General features: G+C 39.6%; 1 protein-coding gene across 1 annotated transcript in view; it reads right to left on the bottom strand.

Annotated features, from left to right (window-relative positions):
* Positions 1 to 435: 435 nt before the first annotated feature.
* The window catches only part of LOC309646493 (uncharacterized protein), a 47,393-nt gene continuing 25,213 nt past the window's right edge, over positions 436 to 22,615 (bottom strand). The window contains exons 2-5 of the mRNA XM_082432888.1: positions 22,363 to 22,563; positions 7,065 to 7,140; positions 5,764 to 5,845; positions 436 to 3,960 (exon numbers count right to left, since the gene is read on the bottom strand). Of these exons, the coding sequence (XP_082289014.1) occupies positions 5,765 to 5,845; positions 7,065 to 7,140; positions 22,363 to 22,563 (358 nt within the window). The 3' untranslated portion in view covers positions 436 to 3,960; position 5,764. The remainder of the gene's footprint in view (positions 3,961 to 5,763; positions 5,846 to 7,064; positions 7,141 to 22,362; positions 22,564 to 22,615) is intronic.

Genomic DNA, 22,615 nt, shown 5'->3' with positions numbered 1-22,615 from the left:
GGGTTTCTTTTGAGGATTGTGATAATTTTCTGTTATACAACTTTGTGATGGTTGTACAACTTTGTGAATATGTTAAAAACCACTGATTTGTAAATTTTAAAAAATAAACTAAAAAACTGTATATAAAAACTTGTCGGGCTTCCCTGGTGGCTCAGTGGTTGAGAACCTGCCTGCCAATGCAGGGGACACGGGTTCAAGCCCTGGTCTGGGAAGATCCCACATGCCGCGGAGCAACTAGGCCCATGAGCCACTACTGAGCCTGCGCATCTGGAGTCTGTGCACCGCAACTAGAGAGGCTGCGACAGTGAAAGGCCCGTGCACCGCGATGAAGAGTGGCCCCAGCTTGCCACAACTAGAGAAAGCCCTCGCACAGAAACGAAGACCCAACACAGCCAAAAATAAATAAATAAATAGCGTTCCCTAAAAGAAAAAAACTTGTCATCTCACTAACTAGAAACATTCATTCTGAGAAGGGTATGAGATGAGGGATTAGAAGGGAAAAATAATCTGACAGATATTGTATCATGTCATCTCGAGCAGAAGGAAAAGGAGAAAGCGGGGGGCGGTGGTGGTGTGATGAATTGGGAGATTGGGATTGATATATATATATATACTAATATGTGTAAAATAGATAACTAATAAGAACCTGCTATATAAATAAATAAATAAATAAATAAATAAGAAGGAAAAGGAAATCTTCCCAGTCCCTTTCCCTTTGTTCTCTAGCTCTGTTCTTCCTGAAGCTGCAGCAGGAGAGGGGAAGCAGCATTGAGGCAAGAGTGACAGAGCACATAGCAATCACCAGTTACACCCAGACCTGTCACTGGAGTAGAAAAATTCAGGATAATCACACCAGGCTGGTCAGTGACAGTTACAGAAAGTGACAGGAAGGGGAGGAGGGGTTATCTGCTGGCTGGTATTAATAAAGAGCTAAGACTCATACAACATTTCAGCCCATAAGCATCTCATCCCAATCTACCCAAACAAAGGTTTGCTAGATGCCAGTCAAAAGCATTCCATATGCATCCCTCTTGTTCTATGGACCCTGACAGCTGGATCCCTTGAACCAGATTTGAGCACATGCCCTTCAGTTCTATGCTTTGAGGTTAGAAGACAAGAGACCTCACTTTCCTCCCAGCCATGCAGGGTTGACTGACATCATTCCAGAGAATAATCAGTTCCAGGCTGCTCTTAGGAGCCACAGCCCATCCCTTTGTATCTAACAGACCTAACGGCCTCAGAAGGGAAGAATGGAGAACTGTGCTGAGGCGCTGGGACCAGCAGGCAGCTGACTATGCTGAATGTAGAGCTGCACCCATGACCAGGAGAGGCCAGTCTCTAACCCCCTGCAAGCTAGATGCCCAGACCTGACCTATCAGCTGTGTCACCTCTACTGCCACTCCCACACTCTCAGCAATTAACAGGCTGGAAACCTTCCCAGCCCACCTGCAATTTGCCCCAGATGCTGCAATCTGTGGAACTGCTGAGCTCTTTCTATTTAGACAGTGAAGCAGGAGCAACCTCTTTCTTCATCTCAATCTTTATAGATCTAGGGCAGAGATGGGTCATTTCCATCTTGCATTTCACAGCTTGGGAACTATATTAGGCAACCTGGCCATTGAGACAAGAAGTTTTGATTCTTCCTCCCCAGGTCAATTTACATTATTAACTTCTTTGAACCCCAAATCCCTTCACTGTAAAATTATAATAATAATACCTTATTTGAAAAGTTGTGTGCATTCAATGAAGACAATTATGGCAGAGTACCCAGTGCTGGTTCACTGTCTATTGACAATAAATGTTGCCATTATTATTGATGTTCTTGTTTGTATTTTTAACTACAGATTCCTGGATAGGGAGGCAGGCCAATTCACTAAAAATCAGTTCTTGAACTAATTACTTTGCAGAATGACAAAAATTTACAAACTGTAGTTTTAATAAAAATATTTTTTATTACATGTAATCAAATATATTCTTCTGCATATTGGCTAAATTGAGCTTGATTGGCTACCTGATAAAATAATCCTAATAGAATGCTAAAATAGTGGCAAATAGTGGCAAATCATAAATTTACTGGATGTGCCAATATGAACCACTTTTTCCATCCAATTTTTTGGCATTCAGCATGTGACTTTTGATTTTTTCAGATGTTTTGTAATGAAATTATTATTTCCAAAATGTAAGCACAGAATCATTTTACCAATTACCCAAATGGCATGTCAGCCTTAAATTACAGTTTTAGCAAGTGATTTTTAGTTTAACTAATTTACATTGTAAAACACAGAAATTAAATTTTTAATTAAAATTCATTTAAAATTAAATTGAATTTTCATTAAATTAAATTTAAAATGGAAGAGCATCAGAAATAAATCAGAATTAGCCAAGAGTCCTATCAGAGATAAAATGCTGATATTTTGGTTTCTATCAAGAATTTCAGAAACAGAAAGATGAGTAACAGTTTGCAGAAAGTTTCAACTTAAAAACAGAAAACTGCTCAGATCAACAGAAAGGAAGTAAGGATATTTTGCAAGGAACACTTTAATGGACTGGGCGATTTGTTCCTCAAATTAATTTGATATTTAGTCATGATCTATGTAAAATTGTAAGGAACGCTAAAGAATCTAGTTAAAAATCCAAAAAGCATTAAATTTAGATGCTAGAGTGTTAACAAACTGAAAATGATGTTTAAAATTTTGAAACAAAAATCGATATAAACTGAAAAGTTTCTACTTGAATTGGTAAATATTAACTGTGATCAGAAAAATGTATTTAATCATCATGATTATATTTGGACATTTTTCTAAAAGTTGTTAATCCATTTCTTTAAAGCTATTAACTCTCAGCATATTCATCTCGGACCTCTGTAAGGGAAGGAAAATAAGTGATTTTAAATGCCTCTAGATTCTGCTTCCTTCTGCATGACTTGGAGAGAAAGGTGCTGCAGCCTCATCCCAGGTGAGCATTGCGGGAGAGTCCTGGTAAAGGAACAAGACTGTCCGGACCCAGCTGGACCATAGGAAGTTCTACCCACTCCTCCCCAGCCACCCGAATAGAATACCTCTTTTTGTCCCATGTCCCTGCCACATCGTCTCTAGGGTCTGACTCAGGAATTCCACCTCTACTTGCAGGAAGTAGAAGCCCAACTGAAGGAAGGAACCACGGGGCTGACCATTGTTGAGCCATCACTCCCGGGCTCTCCAGTGGGAAATGAAGAAAGAATTAAGTTACCAAATGATTAAACTGACAAAGAACCAAACTTATGGATTTAAAATACAATAAAATGAAACCCACAATGGTTTTACCAGCTTGAAAAGCAATAGCTTAACAACTTTTAGGAAAATGTCCAAATATAGTTACTAGTGATTAAACATTCATCTCTGAACATGGTGCAGTATCCTTCCTGGCCAAGATCTGTGTTGCAAGAGGCCTGGCCCACAGGTTTTACTCACATGAGTGAAAGGCAGAAGCTGAAACACACAAATCAGAATCACAGAATCCCATCCAATGGAGCATATGGAGGAGGTGTGGACAGAAGGAGCCAGGGATGTAAGCAGGTGAAAGTCAATGACTGGAAGCCAAGATGAGATGCTAAACAAGATCAGAGAAACAGGATGCAATTGGAGCTTGCCTACATGAATTCCAGGGACTGAGGTGATAAGCTAATACCACTGTGGTTTGGGTTTGTTGCTGGGGATTTGGTTGGTTTAAACATAGGAGAGTAGAATTCACAGGCTCCTTTCTGTGGCCCAGCAGTGAGATTTTCCCTTCATTCATTCAGACATCTGCCAGGCAGCCCTCCTCGGATTTCACTTGTCCTTTATTGAGTGCCCCTGGTGCTCCCCGAGAGGAAGAACAGCAGAAGCATGAGCTTTGGATCTGGAATCAGAACGGCCTGGGACTCTCCAAAGCCACTGTCTGTGAGACTTTGCAAAATTTACCTAACTTCCCGATGGTAGGCATCTGAAATACAGAGATAATTATACCAACTTCATAGAGTTGCTGAGAATACATGAGATCAAATATGCAAAGTGCTAAGAACAGTGCTTGATAAATAGTAGGTGCTTAATAATAGGGGTAGTCACCCCCTTGCCTATAAAAATTCCCCCCTGAGATGACTTTCCTTCTTACTCTTGATGTATCTGGCCTGATCACACTTCTTTCAAGAAACCTATCTCTTCAAAGTAAGAAGTGAAACCCCAGGGTTGAGTTACACACGGTTGTACGTGATTGAATGCTTGTGGTTTGCTGCTTATCTGAGTCATTTGTCCTTCCATACTTCCCCACCAACTTTCTTACTGGCACACAGATAAGATTAAACTTGTTATATTCAGTAGAAAAAAAAATCCCTTACTTATTATGACAACTTCATAAAAACTGGCTCATGGGTATTTTTCATAGTTGCTACCATTTCACTGACATTTTATGATGCATAATAACTAACAATAGCAAACGCTTATAGTGGCAGCACATTAAAAAAAAAAAAAAAAATAGCTGCCACATGCCCAGCCAGCCAATTCTGCTAAGGCAATTGCATTTCTGAAACATACAGTGCCGACGATCAGATCTTTTGGTGAAACCATTATGGATTTAGTAGCTAGTCTCATAGGAGTTTCTGAAGAATTATTCTCTGAAAATTTTCTGGAATTATTTTCCCTGTGTCTTTTCAGTCTTTTAATTAGCACTGAGTTATGATCTCTAGCTTAGAAATAGGGGACTCCTTGATAAAGCTCATTGGTCCTTACTGCATCTTTACAGTATTTCCCAGTGCGGTATCAATATCCCAGTCCTTGACATGCCCAAGGCAAGTTGTGTTGAGTAATGTGTCCCAAAGGCTGTGGTCATGAGACTTCTCTGTAAGGGTTTATATACACCATGCAAGAGATTTTCCAATATTTAGCACTTCCATGGAGTGAGCCTAGAAGCTATTAAAATTACTGGGGATATCAACTGAAAAAAAATGCATAACCTAAAAGTTGACAATTATGTTTTATTCGGCGGATTCTGAGGACTTAAGCCCAGAAGACAGCCTCTCAGATAGCTCTGAGGGACTGTTCCAAAGAGGGAAGGGAGGAGCCAGGATATACAGGAGTTTTTACAACAAAAACCAGGTTGTTGTAACATCAGATTACTGTTAATTAAAGAAAAACCAGACATCTTAAGTTAATGAATTTAGAGCTTTTCTGTGTACAGGAAGATGCAAGACTCTGGGCTCACTGAAACAATTCCTTTGGCACCTTAACTATCTAGGGCCAGTATCTTGTTCTTTCCCACCCTGAATGCCCTCAAGGTGCACTGTTGAGGCAGTGGCTGACGCCTTGGTGACTGGCAGCCTGTTTTTCTCCACCCTGAGTTTCTTCAGAGCTCACCGTTGGGGCGGTTATAGTGGGTGAGGGCTTGATGGCTGCAACATCCTTTGTTTACTGATATGGCAAGTGACATTTTTCATCCACAGGAACATCTGCTTAGAGAATGAGGGAATCAGAATTCTTAGTCTTTCAGAATACTGAGAACGTAGAAATGGTTGTGTTTGAGATGCCATGTGTAAACTGTTAAGGGAGAAGCATTCTCCTGGGACAGAATGAAAAAGAAAAGTCAAGAGAGATAGACAGACACAGAAACACAGAGAAAGAGAGACAGGCAGACAGACAGACACAGAGAGAAACAGAGAGAGAGCTTTCCCACCAGTGAGCAAGAAGTTAGAGGAGGGCTAGGAAGCAGGGCAGAGAGGACGGCAGCACAGGACCAATGTTTTCCCATTCTTACTTCATTGTCCTGTTTCTTTGTCACAGCACTTCTTCGTGTTATTTGCTGCGTCATCTTCTGTGACGTAACGTGGTTCTTCAACCTGAACACGAACCCGTGCAGAGGGAAAGGAGCAGTGGAAGAGCCGCTCTCTTAGCTGCTCAAAGCACTCCTTTTCCAGAGTAAAGGGAACGTTATTTTCTGAATATTCATTTTTTGAGATTATTTCTGTTTAACTGATTTCCAGAACAGATTTGAACTAGTTGGTTATCCTGTGATGGTCTAAATACCATTCTCCCAAGGGAAAATGCAGGTACATTCAGGTGAACTTTGCTTATATAGCAAAGGCAATCATTCCAATAGTTCAAGTTCAGAGATATGAGATGATAGTAACTGGAGTCTTTTTCCTTTCCTCTTTTCTTTCTTTCTTTTTTTTTTTTTTGAATAAATGTAAATTCAGATGTAAAGATAATAATCTATTGCATAATTCAACAGCACATATTGAATATTAATGATATTCTACAGGTATTTAACGCTTCTTATCTAATAACCCCAAAATGCTTGCTTTTAGCTATCACAACATATATTTTCTGTTAGCCTAATAGATTACAGAGGCATTTCCAATTCAAAGGTGTAAAGATGACAACTCACAAGAAACAATGTTAGGTCCCACTCTATCTCTTTGATGTTATGAGGAAACTTCCTGCTTCAGACTGGCAGAAGGTCACCAAGAGGGCCAGGAGTAGAGGAGGAACCATGGTTTCAGTTTCTGAACTCTCATCCATAATGCCCTCCCCAATCAGTGAAGCTCTGGGGTTCCCCATCCCTCTGCATATACAAATTCTTTGGCACACTTTCCGAGAAACAAATTGATAGCTAAGGAAGATTTAGACCCTGACACCCGCAGAAGGCAGGGGCTGTTTTAGCACATGCTGCACAGGACTAAGAGTATCTCCTGCCGTCATATCTGCATACCTTGAAATTGAATTTTAAAAGGTCAGAATCTAGATATATAAACATTTAAAAGTATTATCCCCTAAGTTATTTGTTTAGCTTCTAACGCATGTTAATCTCCTTCTGTTTTATCTGTAGTTGTGGGAGGTCTATGCCCAGATCCTACAGAGAGCCTTTGTCAGGGAGGCTCTGCGCTGTCAGCAGGGGGGGTGGGGCTCTGCCTGGGCCCTGGCTGGGCTGGCAGCGCTGGGGTGCAGTCAGCAACTGGCTCTTGTTCCGATCAGGCCACTTCTCAGCCTTGCTATTGGCCCAGAGAGCAACTTTCTGCTGCCATGGGACAAGCCCGTGTCCTGCTGGCTGGTGGATACCTGGTGTTGCTTCCATTTGCCATCCAATTCAGTCATCATCACACCACTTCTACAATCTGGACACCTCAGCACATTCCTGGAAAAAAATGAATAAATGTAAAAGATCATAAAGGATTTATTTGTATAGCTCTCAAGCCCATCAAAAAAAAAAAAAAAAAGAAAGAAAGAAAAGAAAAAAAGAAAACCTGCTAAAAGCCATAGTATTTGCACTCAGTCAGGGAGAAAGAGAGTTAAAGAGCAAATCACTTCCCTTTAGGAGTATTTGCTGTGTTCAAAGATAATTAAGAAAGCAGCCAGACCCCTTGGAAGCTGATGCTTTCTGAAATAGAGAATTTCCAAATGCAAAGTGTTCCTGATGGCAAGATTAATTTCTTCTTGTGCCCCTGTGCATTCTTGATGTGGCATATATCCTGGGAAAGGCCTAGGTCAAACTCAGAAGCTGAAGCTTGCCAAAGGATACGTCAGTATGTCCTGCTTTACCGTTTCCCATTCTCTCCAGACTTCGGAAAGAAAAGAATGCAGCTTTTTTTTATCCATTACCAGCCTTACAGAAGAATAATAGTTTATTTGGGACAATCATGTCGTCCCCCCTTTAAATCCATAGACGTCTAATCCAGTGCAGACGCAGGGTAGAGACAAATTCATCTCTCAGTGCTGAATGTCTTTCTGAAATAACCCAGAGGAGTGCTAACCTGGGCCCGAAGAAAAAAAAATAATCTTTTTTGTAATAAAGTGATTATATCTAAAGAGTGTTATTCCAATATAATATTTCAACGCTACCCCAGATCCTATTTGCTCTGACTGTGGAGGGGATTCAGGACAGAGAGAAACAGGATCCTGGCCCTAGGTAAGGTGCATACGGCTAAAGGACTGATTCCAAAGAGCCCAGACTCTTGCATCTTCCCATACAAGAAAAGTGCTAAGTTCATGAACTTGAGATGCCTGTTTTTTCTTTAATTAACAGTCATCTTTTGATATTCCAACTATCTGGTTTTTGTTGCAAAAGCTCCTCTATATGCTGGCTTCTCCCTTACCCCTTCAGAGCAGTCCCTCAGAACTATCGGAGAGGCTGTCCTCCGGGCATAAGACCTCAGGAAGTCTTCTGAATAAAACATAATTCTCAACTTTTAGGTTGTCCTTTTTTATTCAGCCGACATGACTCTCTAGACAGCTGTCAGCTGGTCAGCTTCAGGCACTGGGCCCGGACCTCTTGATCCCCCTCTAAGAGGTCAATTCCTGCCATCTTATCTGAGTTCCTGGGTGTGGCGGGGAGGAGAAGAGCATCTGTGCAGTCCTGTGTACACCGAAACCTTCACAGGTGATGACCTGATACACCCCTTCCTCCTTTCCTGTCCCCCACCCTCTCCCCTCTTCCTCCTTCTCTAACCCTTCCCCTCACTGGCAGCTTTCCCCAAAAGATATGCAGAACAGCTGACTTCAATGTTGCTGTTACTACCCCGCAAGTATTTTAGATAATTTCTAGTTATGAATAAAAAAGGTAATGGCTGGAGCTGAAAGGCAAATTGGGGGATAATTGTAATTTTAGTCAGCAGTACCATGTGGTGGCGACATCTGGACTCTAGAATCAGCCTGAGTCCAAATTCTCCCCTCACTATTACTCGACTTTCATGGGAACTTCCACAGCCTCAGCTTCCTCATGTGTAAAATGAGAATAATTCAAGAATTAAATGAGATAACATATGTAAAGATCTCATTATGTTTCTGGCACATAATATCTGTTTAATAAATGTTAGCTATTATTGTTAATTCCAAACCTATAACACCTCCTTACCAGTGATGTCATATTTAAAGGCCAAAAAATTAATAACAGTAGCAAAATCCCCAACAAGTTTTGGAAAACTGAGATTGAAATGGAAGAAATAAAACCTCTGAATGCAATAAATGTGTTACGGAGTATATGACAAAGCCAATACTTTTCTATGAAAGGATTTTATACTTTGTAGTAAACTTGAAACTAGGAACTTAGTAGAACTAGTAAAGGTCAGACTTCTGGACAAAATATCTGCTTCCCTGGGCATTGTCTTGAGTCTAGTAAAATTACTGACCTTCTCCCAAACCAAGCTGTTCCTGTATATGAAACAGTGTTGAACATGGTTTTTGGTCTCCAGAAAAAGATACTACAAACTGCAAAGTATTACTCTTGATTAATAACAAGCATCCTCTCTGTTGAATTGTGTCCCCCTAAAAGATATGTTTAAACCCTAACCCCCAGTACCTCAGAATGTGGCCTCATTTAGAAATAGTGTCTTTACAAAGATAGATTAAAATAAGGTCATTAGGGTGGGCCTTAATCCGATAAAACTTGTATACTTATATAAAGAGGAAATTTGGATAAAGAGACAGGCACACAGAGAGAATGCCACTTGAACATGAAGGCAGAGATCCAGGTGATGCATCTACAAGCCAAGGAAAGCCAGAAATTACCAGTAAACCAGCAGAAGCTGGGACAGAAAGAAGCAAGTAACAGATTCGCCCTCTGAGCCCTCAGAAGGAACTAACTCTGCCAAAAACCTTGATCTTGACTTTCTAGCCTCCAGAACTGTGAGAAAAGAAATTTCAGCTGCTTAAACCACTTAGTTCGTAGTACTTTGTCATAGCAGCCTTAGAAAACTAATACATAAACACAATGATCACAGCCATGACTATATTAAAATTCCACAGATCATATTGAAAATTATATTGAAGAATCACAGCTCCCCAGGCCTAACAAACAAATACATGCCCTTAAAATTCCTCTTGTTTTCCTAAACTATTGCAGCTGCTACACTGGCAGCAGCCTCAACCTTTCTTGTTGCTCCTGCATTATTGATTGCTATTTCATATTCTCTCAGGCACCCATTAGCTCTTCTGTTGTGATTGTTTTCTGTTTGTTTTTCACCCCGTTATGTCTTTAAAATGATTGGCATGCAGCCTTATTTTGTATTTCAATATTTAAGACTGAGAGTCAACTCAGTCTGGAAAGCAAGTGGGGGGCTCAGCTTAAAGCAACGCACTTAGCTCCAAGCATCCATGAGGGCTGTAAAGTCTCCCAGAAGCACTGGGTTGGTTGTGTCTGTGGAGTTAGGTTAATTATAACCTAGTGTTCTACCTACACCATCCCTCAGACTTCCTTTCACCTTGATCATGATTTTAGCTGCTAACATGACTCATCTATCTGGTCTTTTCTCCAGTAAGAAGATGAGTATTACAGAAGACGTTTGCCATTCTTTGGCTCTCCAGCATCCAACAACTCACTCCAATCAACACCCTAATACAGGAGTCCCCAACCCCCAGGCTACAGACTGTTACCGGGTGAGCGAGCAAAGCTTCATCTGTATTTACAGCCGCTCCCCATCACTCGCATTACCGCCTGAGCTCCACCTCCTGTCAGATCAGCGGCGGCATTAGATTCTCATAGGAGCTTGAACCCTACTGTGAACTGCGCATGCGAGGGATCTAGGCTGTGCGCTCCTTATGAGAATCTAATGCCTGATGATCTGAGGTGGAGCTGAGGCGGTGATGCTAGCGCTGGGGAGTGGCTGCAAATACAGATTATCATCAGCGGAGAGGTTTGACTGCACAGAGACCATAATAAACCAATTGCCTGTAGAATCATATCAAAACCCTATCCGTGAGTAGTAAGAGAAAACAAGCTCAGGGCTCCTACTGATTCTGCATTATGGTGAGTTGTAAAATTATTTCATTATATATTACAATGCAACAATAATAGAAATAAAGTGCATAATAAATGTAATGTGCTTGAATCATCCCCAAACCATCAACCGTCCCCCCTTACCCTGGTCCGTGGAAAAACTATCTTCCATGAAACCAGTCCCTGGTGCCAAAAAAGGTTGGGGATCGCTGCCCTAATATCCCATTAGGGGATGTCCCAAAAAAATATCCCTTTTGGGAAATTCCCCAACTATGACTGCCTCCACCCAGGAATGAAGGGACTCAAATCCTTCCTGGCCCCTCTGTGTAGTCAGGGAGTGGGCATAAAACCAAAACTCAGTCCATCAGGCCTCCTTCCTGGAACTTAGAATCCTGAGCAAGTGACAAATCCTTTTGGCTTTCAGAGTCATCCCAACAGCAACACAAAGACCAGATGGTTTCTGCATTATAGTTCCTGCTGCCAAGCCTGAGGAGCTGCCTGGAACTGCCAGTTTTCCAAGACGGGTGCTCCAGACTCTTGTTAATACTTGTGCACCTGATATGCTTCTGACATACATATTCTGGCTTTCTTTTTCCATTTATTTTTCTTTTTCCTTCCTTTCCTCCCTCCCTTCCTTCCTTCCTCTCTGTCTCTCCCTTCCTTCCTTCCAACCTTCCTTCCTTCTCTCTCTCTCTCTCTTTCTTTTCAACCACATTTGGTCTCAGTGGCTTACAACCAAGACTCTTGACAGATTCAAGGCCTAATCAACAGAAACTACCAGACTATGGTGCAGCTTCATCTCATATAAGCGGTGGGATACGAGGAAAATCTTATATCCAGTCTGAGCCTGTTTGCTCATGTGGAATGTGAGTCTGATATCTGCCTTCCTAAACTCTGAGCTTATTGTGCAATCCAAAAAAGCTCTTTGTTACTGTTAAGCAATGGAATAATGATAATGATGATGATGATGATGATGATAATGATACTAAAGATACTTTATTAGAGTTTCATAAGGTAAATATGCAGGAAAAAGAAATACATAGATGTGAGGTGGAAGGTGGCATACTTAAAGCACTTTAAAAAATTACATAATAAATTTCTTTCTGAGTGTTAGAATAAAATATTTGAAATTCACACTACATTTCAATGTACCAAAAAAGAGAGTCATTCCTTAAAGGATGCATTTAATACTATGTAAATAATGCTGCTCTTCATTTATTTTTCTTATAAATATGGATTTCTTTGTTTCAGATTTTCTTAAGGGGAGTTCTATCTGAATGTGTTACAGCTTAATTCATGAGTCCACCCATATCAGATTGCATATCATACCCCCAAATGCAATGCCTGTTAGATCTTTTGTTTATACCTTAATTGTTGGCTATATTTTTTCAGTAAACATTTTTATTGAATTATACATTCAGAAAGGTATACAAATCATAAAGGTACAGTTTATTGAACTATCACAAAGGGCACACACCCGCTGTAAGTGACAGCTAGGTCAAAAACTGAATATTCCTAGAACCTCAGAAAGTACCCTCATGCCCCTCTCAGGCCATATTTTAGCTGCCTGAATTGCCCTTAATTTTAACACCACAGAACAATTTTTCCTGTTTCTGAATTTTATTTAAGTGGAATTATAAACTATGTATCATTTTGTATAAGGCTTCTATAGATCAACAATATATTTATGAGATTCATTCAGGTTTTGAGTGTAGCAGTGTTTCCTTCATTATTGTGTGTTATTCTATTGTATAAATCTACCATAACTGGTGTATTCATTCAACTCTTTGAAATGTTTCCAGTTACAAATGATATTGTTTTCAACATTCTATTTTATCTTTTGGTGTACATATGTATTTCTTTTAAATATTTACCTGGGGATATAATTGCTGGGTCATAGAATATGAATATGTTTAACTCTTATAGATAAAAAATAGTCTTCCCAAAGAGGTTCTGCAGTGTTCTGCATCCTTGTCAACACTTGGCATTATCAGTTACTTTAAATTCTAGTTATTCTAGTGGGGTTTAGTGTTATCTCCTTGTAGTTTTAATTTTCATTCCCTTGATTCTAAGCACACAAAAAAGAAAAACTACATTATCTTTTATTATTTACACTGAGGGATATGCAGAGAGACAAACTGTACCCAAAGTGAGCTCAAAACTTTACAACCTTGCCCTCGAAACAAATACATGTACCTGAATCTGCATGTGTGTAGGAGACCAAGTGTATAACTGAGGAGTTCTTCAAATAGCTTCCATGCAGAATTAAGTGTTTATGAAAAGATAGATAAGTAATAAACACAAGCTAATTTGAAACTTACATATATTATTAAAATTCAACTTAAGCACAACAACTATTTAGAATCTAGACCAACAAAAGGTTTTCTTTTGGGGGGGTGGGTTATTTTATCATGAGGTTTGTTAAAATTGCTGGTCCAAGATGATATTCAAAAGCACACCACCTAGGGCTTCCCTAGTGGCGCAGTGGTTGAGAATCTGCCTGCCAATGCAGGGGACACGGGTTCGAGCCCTGGTCTGGGAAGATCCCACATGCCGCGGAGCGACTAGGCCCGTGAGCCACAACTACTGAGCCTGCGCGTCTGGAGTCTGTGCTCCGCAACAAGAGAGGCCGCGATAATGAGAGGCCCGCGCACCGCGATGAAGAGTGGCCCCCACTTGCCGCGACTAGAGAAAGCCCTCGCACAGAAACGAAGACCCAACACAGCCATAAATAAATAAAAATAAAAATTTAAAAAAAAAAAGCACACCGCCTAGCTGATTTTATTATCATTTTTAAACTCTCTACAGACAACACATCCCCTTATTGCCTGCACTCACAGTGGACCACTCTCACTGCCCCATCCTTGGTTGCCACGAAGGGATTTCATGCCTTTATATGTTGAGTCATCCTTGCATTCCAGGAATAATTCCCAACTGATCATGGAGTATACGCTTTAAATTTTTTTTCTGATGTCCTAAATGATTTCAGCCCCATCCCAATTTACATCACCTACTTTGAATGGGTTTCTGGGCCTTAAAACTCAAAAAGCCTGGTGCATAGTGGATGCTAAGTGAAACACTACCTTTGGACCTAAATTTATGGGTTTCTCTGTTGACTTGGAATGGAAACTCTTTCTTGGAGGCTAGTGGGAGTCAAAACATCACACTAATATTAGCATCTCTTCTTCTAGTGAGTTAGAGAATCAAAAATAACTAAAAAATAAAAGAGCACTTTTGTGGGAAGTTAAGGAAGGGACTTGTCCCTTGGTATCATTAGCTCACTTGAGCTTGCACTCATCCACTTATTGCCAGTGAGTTTACTGGTTGGCAAATGGACATGGTGAGGACAGCACCGACTTTCAACTAGATAGAGACAGAAAGAATCAGAAGTAGGAATATACTTTATTGACATGTCATTATTTCTCTAAATACCATGATCATTTAGAGACATGGTTTATGACATCTGTTTACAGTTTACAGAGGCATTAAGAACCAAGTGACAGTGCAGTAAGGTTGCATGAGACAATATTCCTGTTTATCTCCTGACTTTATTTCTGTGTTGTATCAGTTATATGACAGTTACTTAACCTCTTTACTGTGACATACCATGGTAGGGTGTGCTATGCTGTATTAACATAATTATGCTCCTTTATTGACTATGGAAAAAGAATTTTTCAAAAGTCCTGGACACTGTAAACAGCAGCTTCTTCAAGCTAATGCACAGGAGTGTCAGCACAGAACTGCAGAGGTTAGTTAATGGAGGCTGAAATTCTGCACTATTAATAAAGCATGATATTTAAGAATTGAAGTGAATTATCTATGAGGTTTAGGCATGGAGCTCTAGAAAATAAATATTTTATATAATTACAACGTAAGATTAACTGTCTAAATATTATTCATTGCCTTACAATTTTTAGCACTTTATGCCTCAATAATTAATATTATTTACTAAATATCTATTACTATCATTGAGGTAAAATACTATATATAATAATAAGTATTATGAAATCATTATTTATACATATCAAACATGGGGCTGAGGAGGACCTGGGAAGGGGAATCTGGGCGGAGGCCAAGGGTGGCCTGGAATTTATAACTTTATTATTATATTTCAAATAATAACTATTCAAATTCCCTGTACACTATTCACTGCATGATAATATATAACATTTATTGCTATATAATGACTAGTAATTCGTTTATTAGTATTTTGTACTTATAGTACTAGCAATTAGTAACCATTTACTAAATAATAAATATATAGAAAATGATTTTAATTATTTGCGAAGCCTCTCCCATCTCTCCCCCCACTTCACCCCCAGGCTACGATCTCTAGAAGAACTGGGCAGTAATTATCACATTTTCGTGCTTCTCTGAATGTTCTACAATTTGTGACACTTGAACCATGTCTGGAAGGATGAATGGGGTTAGTTAGGAAAGGGGAGAACGAAGGTCTTTCCAGGGAAGGGCCAACAGGTACAAAGACATAGAGACGTCTGGCACCTCAGAGGCTAGTTGGAATGGCTGGGGGCTGGCTGTCACCCTTCACAGTCTCACATCCCTAGTGCAATTTCCAAGTGTCCTCTCTCTTCAGCAAGATAGTCAAACTTCTTTAACAGAGGCTGACTTCTAAAAGAGCAAAAGTGAGATTTGCCAGGTCTCTTAAGGGCTAGACCAGAATTTGCAGTCATTTCTGCCACATTCTGCTGGTCAATGCAGGTGACAAGGTCAGTATAGATTCAAGGGGAAGAGAATTAGCCCTTACTTGTTGATGAGAGGACAGACATATGTCTGTAACGATGAGGAGAACTGGATACTATTATATGAAACAGGATTGTTCCTTGAAATTTGGGAATGAGAACATCCCAGATTAGCCACATCCCTTCTACTTTTAAATTTCACTATGTTTTGAACTACCTTACTCAAAAATTGCATTTCTTTTATTACATGAAGGAGAAAAAAGAAGGAAAAGAAAAAAGAAATCCCTGTAAAGGAAATCCGCTTTTGAAGTTCCCCAAACTAATTAAAAACACACTCAAGTCTCATTTATTTTATATTATCCATAAAATAATCAAAAGTTAACAGGTATTTACCTATGCCTGTTAGAGTATTAATTTCACTAGTAAAACCATCTAAAGTATCAAATTCTAGACATCTGTTTAAACTAATAATCTTAAAGAAACTTTGTCTAAAGCAGAGTTGTGGCTCACTAGATGAAATATTTTTATTAGATTTTAAATTAGATGGAGTTCATTTGTAGAAAACAGACACCACTTCAGGTACTTAAGAAGAAAGGGATTGAATACAGTGAATTTGGTGCATACAAACTAACTGGAAATGTTGGAGGTACAAAATCCAGGATGCTGTAGATCAACACCACAGAACATGTCATCATCAGGAAGCTGGCAAGTCAGGAAGCTGCAGTCTCAAGTGGGCCATCATCTTAGTCATCATATAAGGAAAGAGTATTTCCTACAATTGTTGATTGGGATAAGAGGATGGAAAGCCACCACTTAAACGTTGACCTCTGGACCGTGTACGCATAATGAGTTATACAAGGGCAAAAACAAATTAAAAGTAAGAAAAAAACTTTAATTCTTTCTACTGAAAAAAAGTGAAGCATTTCTCCCTCTTCCTTCTCTTAGAACATTCACTTCAGAAAACTTATAATTCCTGTTTCTTTGAAATATTTGTAATTCTTTTTAAAAACTAAGTATGCCTCTTGCCACTTTTATAACCCAGGAATGTTTCCTCAACCTAGAAACCAACTCTGAAATGTCAGCATCAAGGAAGAAACGCCCCTATCTCTCAGTTTTTACGGGAGGGTAGAAGCCTAACTTCAGCTGGCTCCTGGCTCTAAGTTGCAAACCTACCTCCTGTCATAATGATATAAGAAATTTATTTTTCCTTTGGGTAAAGGCAATGAGCACAGGTGGTTACCCTAATTACCAAGTGAATTTAGGACCAACTATGTGTGATAAGTTGTGCTGTCCTGTGCTGTTTATCTTGAGAACACAGATGGAATGGGTTGTGTCTGCTCGGCTGCATAAAAGGGTGAGGTTCCTTTCTCTCTTTGCATTCTTCTACCAGATTACCTGTAATTCACGTCACATTCTGGTTCAGGCTTATTCAATAACAAAATTTTTTTCTTTTCTATTTTTGTGGGGAGGATTTCTGGGTTGGCAGGGGATCTTGTTTTTATATTTCCCCAACACTTGTATGCCACGGCCTCTGTGCCTTTGCTCCTGTTTATTTTTTTCACTTATTCAAGTCTTGCATGAGTGCATTTGTTAGGCAAAACCTAAATCATACCCAGAAACCTAATTCTGGGTGAGCCTGGGAAATGTCGTTTTTAGCTTTCCAGTCCCTACAATGTATGTTTCATCAAAAGAATGAAGTTCTAAATTTCTAGACAAGTAGTGAATAAGGCATCATAAAAATCATGTAGTCCAAATGAGTTTAATTCTCTGCTTTAAATCCTGGAGGAACTCTAGTATTTGAATTTTTCTAACCACGAGCTGCAACTGATACACACCTCAGCACCTGCCAGGTGTCAGTGAGAATTAATGACCAGTTCTGAGCATCTTCTCTGCCAACAGGCCTGAGCTAATCATTCTATTTTTTAGCTATCACAACAACTGTGCAAGTTGACTATAATTACCTGGATTTTGCCCATTAGGACACTAAGTTTCGAACAGTTTACATGTCCTGTCCCAAACTATACAACTAGAAGGGGAAAATTCAACATTTAAATTTAGGTGGTGTGATCCATTCCCCTACTTGTCTCATGATTTTCCCTTTTTACCTTCAGGTTCCTAGATCAATCCAGTGGGGTTTCTCCTGCCATATCACACACAGTCTCAATAATACTACTAGCGTTAAGAAAATGCTTTCAAGATAAAGAAGTAGAGGCTTTTCTAGATGTGGCTTAACTCAGGAACCTGGTTTGCAGTACCACCAGCTGCCCCTGCCCTTCTGGCCAGCCTGTGCCCAACGGCTTCTGTGGATGGACAGCTAGAGGGGGAGGCAAAGCACCTTCCCAGCGGGGCTCTGCCTTTCACCACAGGACCGTATTGGGTAGGTTACTTCACTTTTCTAAGCCTCGACTTCCAAATCTGTAAAACAGAGATAAAAACTGAGTCTGCCTCACGGGTTTGTGAGGACTGAATGAGAAAACACATGCAGAGCACCTGCCCCATAGAAAGCACCAAATGAAGGTCAGAGCTCCTGATGATTCCATGATAATCAAACTTAACACTTCACGAAGCAGTGCATTCTCATTTGAGACAGCCTGAGTTACTGACAAATGGTTTCTTATATAGAGCAGAATTTTGCCTCTAGTGCATTTTATTCATTGGTCTTAAGTATTCCCTCTGGGATAAAAGCAAATTAGGCATCACACTCTTCCACATGACAACCCTTTAAGTAGTTGAAGGTACATTTCCCCTGTATTTCCTACATTTTCCCCTCTCCAGGCTAATACTTCACAGCCCCTTCCATTGACTGTGATATGGTCGTCAGACACTATGCCATCCTGTTTGCCCTTTAGACAATCTAGTTTGTAAGCCTCATATGTGACACTGTGAACAATATGGGCCCAGAGGTGAACACAGTACTCCAGAGGTGCTGTGCCGATGCAGAAAATTGAAAGTCTGAACCTCCCTTTGTCTGGGTACAGTTTAGCTTAGCTTAACCTGACATTTGCTGTAAACAGCCTCCCTACACTGTTCACCCATATGAAACTTGTGTCTGCCAACTTCCCCACCCAACACACACTCAAGGTTTTATATACAAACTACTCTTTAGCCAGTTCTCCTCAAGTTTATTTTTGGAAATATTTTTAAACTGTTGGTATTTACATTTTATTCCATTTTATTTCACAACAGTTTTGACTATCATCTCAGTCCCTCAAACGTTTTTTTTTATTGAAATATAATTGATTTGCAATGTTTCAGGTGTACAGCAGAGTGATTCAGTTATACATATATATAAGAAGTATATATACATATTCTTTTTCAGATTTTTTTTTAACATCTTTATTGGAGTATAATTGCTTTACAATGGTGTGTTAGTTTCTGCTTTATAACAAAGTGAATCAGTTATACATATACATATGTTCCCATATCTCTTCCCTCTTGCATCTCCCTCCCTCCCACCCTCCCTATTCCACCCCTCTAGGTGGTCACAAAGCACCAAGCTGATCTCCCTGTGCTATGCGGTTGCTTCCCACTAGCTATCTATTTTACATTTGGTAGTGTATATATGTCCATGCCACTCTCTCACTTCGTCCCAGCTTACCCTTCCCCCTCCCCATATCCTCAAGTCCATTCTCTAGTAGGTCTGTGTCTTTATTCCTGTCTTACCACTAGGTTCTTCATGACCTTTTTTTTTTTTCCTTAGATTCCATATATATGTGTTAGCATACTGTATTTGTTTTTCTCCTTCTGACTTACTTCACTCTGTATGACAGAGTCTAACTCCATCCACCTCACTACAAATACCTCCATTTAGTTTCTTTTTATGGCTGAGTAATATTCCTTTCCTTATAGGTTATTACAAGATATTGAATACAGTTCCCTGTGCTATACAGTAGGTCCTTGCTGTTTATCTATTTTATATATGATAGTGTGTATCTGTTAATCCCAAATTCTTAATTTATCCCTCCCCCCAAGAGCTTTTTAATCTTGATTTCATTATTTGCTATATAAGCAAGTTCTCTGGATTAGCTAGGATTAGGTTTGGCTATGAATTACATGACACTAAGATGCCACGACTGAAACGAAACAGAAACGTATTCTATCTTATGTGAACAAAGACCATAGATAGAGCCCGCGGGACTGGAGTGATGACTATGATCATGAGGGACCCTGGTCCCTTTGACTGGGTTCTAGCATCCTAAACACCTCTTTTACCTCATGGTCCAAGATGAAGGCTAGAGCTTCAGCTGTCACATCTACTCTCCAGCCAACAGGAAGGAGGAAAGAGCCAAGAAGTTCATCAGCCTATTTAAGATGACCACCTGAAAGTGTCATTCCATGTAACACTTTGGTTTATAGACCCTTATTTAGAATGTAGCCACGAGGCCACACCTACCTGCAAGAGAGGCTGAAAAATGAAATATCTGTTCTGGGCAGCTATGTTTCAGGCTAAAAAGAATAATTCTATGAAGTAAGAGGGTGAGAACAGGTACTGGGGGGCAACTAAGAGTTTCTTCCACACCTTCCCAGGTTTGTGTCCTTAGTAAATATGAAAGCCTCCTTTCTATGACTTTATTCACATCATTGATAAAAATCCTTAAGGGGACCCAGACATGGGCACATTCAGCAAGTGAAATATTATCCCATGTCCAGCAGTGAAAAGTGCCTTAACCATATCATTCATTCAACAAGAAACCCCTAAATATAGCAAAGCTGAGGGTGGGGTGTGTAGGACAGCGTGGGGTTGGTAATGTCAAAACTTGTACCACATTGTTCACCACCAAGGAAACCAAGGATGAGAGAACGGACCCTAGAATATGCATGCCTTTGCTTTTATTGTCATTATTTTCTCTTTAATACTTTGACATGTAAGTCGTACCTGATTTCTTTCTGCTAAAGTAAGGTGGTTAAAACCAAACTCTTTCTAGCTTGTTATCTCTACAATTTTTAGTTCTGTATCTCAGATTTACAGCCCAGGACACCTTTAGGTACCAAATGGAGTAAATGTCATAGACTCCATCCACTTAAGTAGAGCACTGCTTCTCAAATGTCAATGTGCACAAATTATGTGGAAGAAATTGTTAAAGTTCAGACTCTGAGTCAGTAGGTCTGGGAGGGAGCCTGAGATTCTGCCTTTCTAACAATCTCCTTGGTGATGCCAGTGCTGCTGGTCCTTAGACCACACTCTGAGATTAGGCTACACGCTCCATGTGACCACAGACCCTGTCTGCGATGTACCCGTATTCCCAAAACCCAACAGTGTACGTAGCACACAGAAGAGGCACCATAAATTTTTTTTGAATAAGTGAATAAATAATATAAATATGGCCCCATAAGCTACCTATGGAAAGTAAAATTCAACTTAATTTACTTCTACTCATAATTACTCATGTAATAAGCATCTACCTCATGCCATGAACTATATTGATACCTTAATGTCATTAATTATTTAGTGTTTACAATAATCCTATGAGTTATGTATTATTTCCATATTGAAAATGAGGAAACTAAAGATCGGAAAGATAAGTTTACCTAGAGTTCAGAAACTAGAAAATAAAAATTTTAAATGATAGAGCAGTATATCTGGTTTAAAATGTTGTGTGAATTTCTGCTGTACAGTGAAGTGACTCAGTTATACACATATATACATTCTTTTTTATATTCTTGTCCATTATGGTTTATCACAGGATATTGAAAATAGTTCCCTGTGCTATACAGTGGGACCTTGTTGTTTATTCATTCTATACATAATAGTTTGCATGTACTAACCCCAAACTCCCAATCCACCTCTCCCCAACGCCCCCCTGCCCCCCGCCTTGGCAACTACAAGTCTGTTCTCTATGTCTATGAGTCTGTTTCTGTTTTGTAGACAAGTTCATTTATGCCATATTTTAAATTCCACATATAAGTGATATCATATGGTATTTGTCTTTCTCTTTCTGGCTTACTTCACTTAGTATGATAATCTCTAGTTGCAAGATACATCATGTTTTTAAAAATAATTGAAAAAATAGTGATTTTGTAAGAGAGAAGTAAAAGAAATTCCTTCCCAGATTGTAGATGATTTACCTTGGATCAAAAAGTTAGTTGCTTCATTTTGTACCAGTCTTTTGTACTGAAAGCTTAGTATGTAATTTGAATGGAGAGATAACTGGGTTATATGTTTTATTTTGTTGAGATAACATTGTAAATCAACTATACTTCAATAAAAATATAAGTTAAAAAATAAATAAAGTTTTATTGGAACACACACACAAAAATAAAATAAAATAAAATAAAATGATAGAACAGAGAGCAAAACAGATCTGTGCAATCCTAAGGTCCACCGTGCTCACCTGCCTCTTTTTACGAAGGGAAAACAAACCACTAACCCTCACAACACCAAGCTCATTTGACAGATTATTCCCACCCTCTGGCTCAAGCTGCAGAGAAAGCATCTCTTTACCAGCTCTGGAAACAAAGAGCAGGTAAGGGGGCTGTACCAAAGCTAAAGTCCCCATGAAGGTCCCACCCCCACCAGTTTCTAGTTTACGAGTGGGCCCACCTCACAGCCTTAGCTCAAGGGCAAGGCTCCAGAGCACCAAGCATTGCCTAAACCTCTGGGACCAGCCTTACTCACCACTCCATGATAAAATAATCCATGACACAGACAACATTTGGGTGAAGTGTCTATACCTCAAGTATATTTGTTTGACTTATCTCTAAAACTCACAACTCGCGTCGATTTTAACAATAAGAATTTTTTCTTCAATTTGGGTCACTACATGCATAAAATTGTTACAAATTTTTATTTCCTTACCCTATCTCTTTATTGTACTACATTGAAGATAGTGGATTTAAAAAAAAAAAAGTTTACTAGGAGATTTCTCAAAATAAATAACAATAAATAACAAATAATTCATCCATAAGAATGTGTGCAATTAATTAGATTAAAAATGGCCACAATTACTTGGCAGCTCCTCCCATCAAGAGGTGAAGTCTGTTTCCACATTTCTTGAATATGGGCTGGCCTTGTGACCTGCTTTGACCAGTAGAATGCAATGGAAGTACTGTAATGTTGTGTGAGTTGAGTCTGGTTCTCAGGAAGCTATGCAGTTTCCATTCTTGCCCTCTTGGGATGCCGTAGCTGTGAGATCCAGCCCAGGCTGACCTGCTGGAGAAAGAGAGATCACGTGGAGCAGAGACAAGCTGTCCTAGCTGAG

This window comes from Balaenoptera physalus (assembly GCF_965194825.1).
Source record: "Balaenoptera physalus genome assembly, chromosome: 17".
NCBI lineage: Eukaryota > Metazoa > Chordata > Mammalia > Artiodactyla > Balaenopteridae > Balaenoptera > Balaenoptera physalus.
Note: the sequence above shows the minus strand (reverse complement) of the source record. Positions and strands in the feature narration are given on the sequence as shown.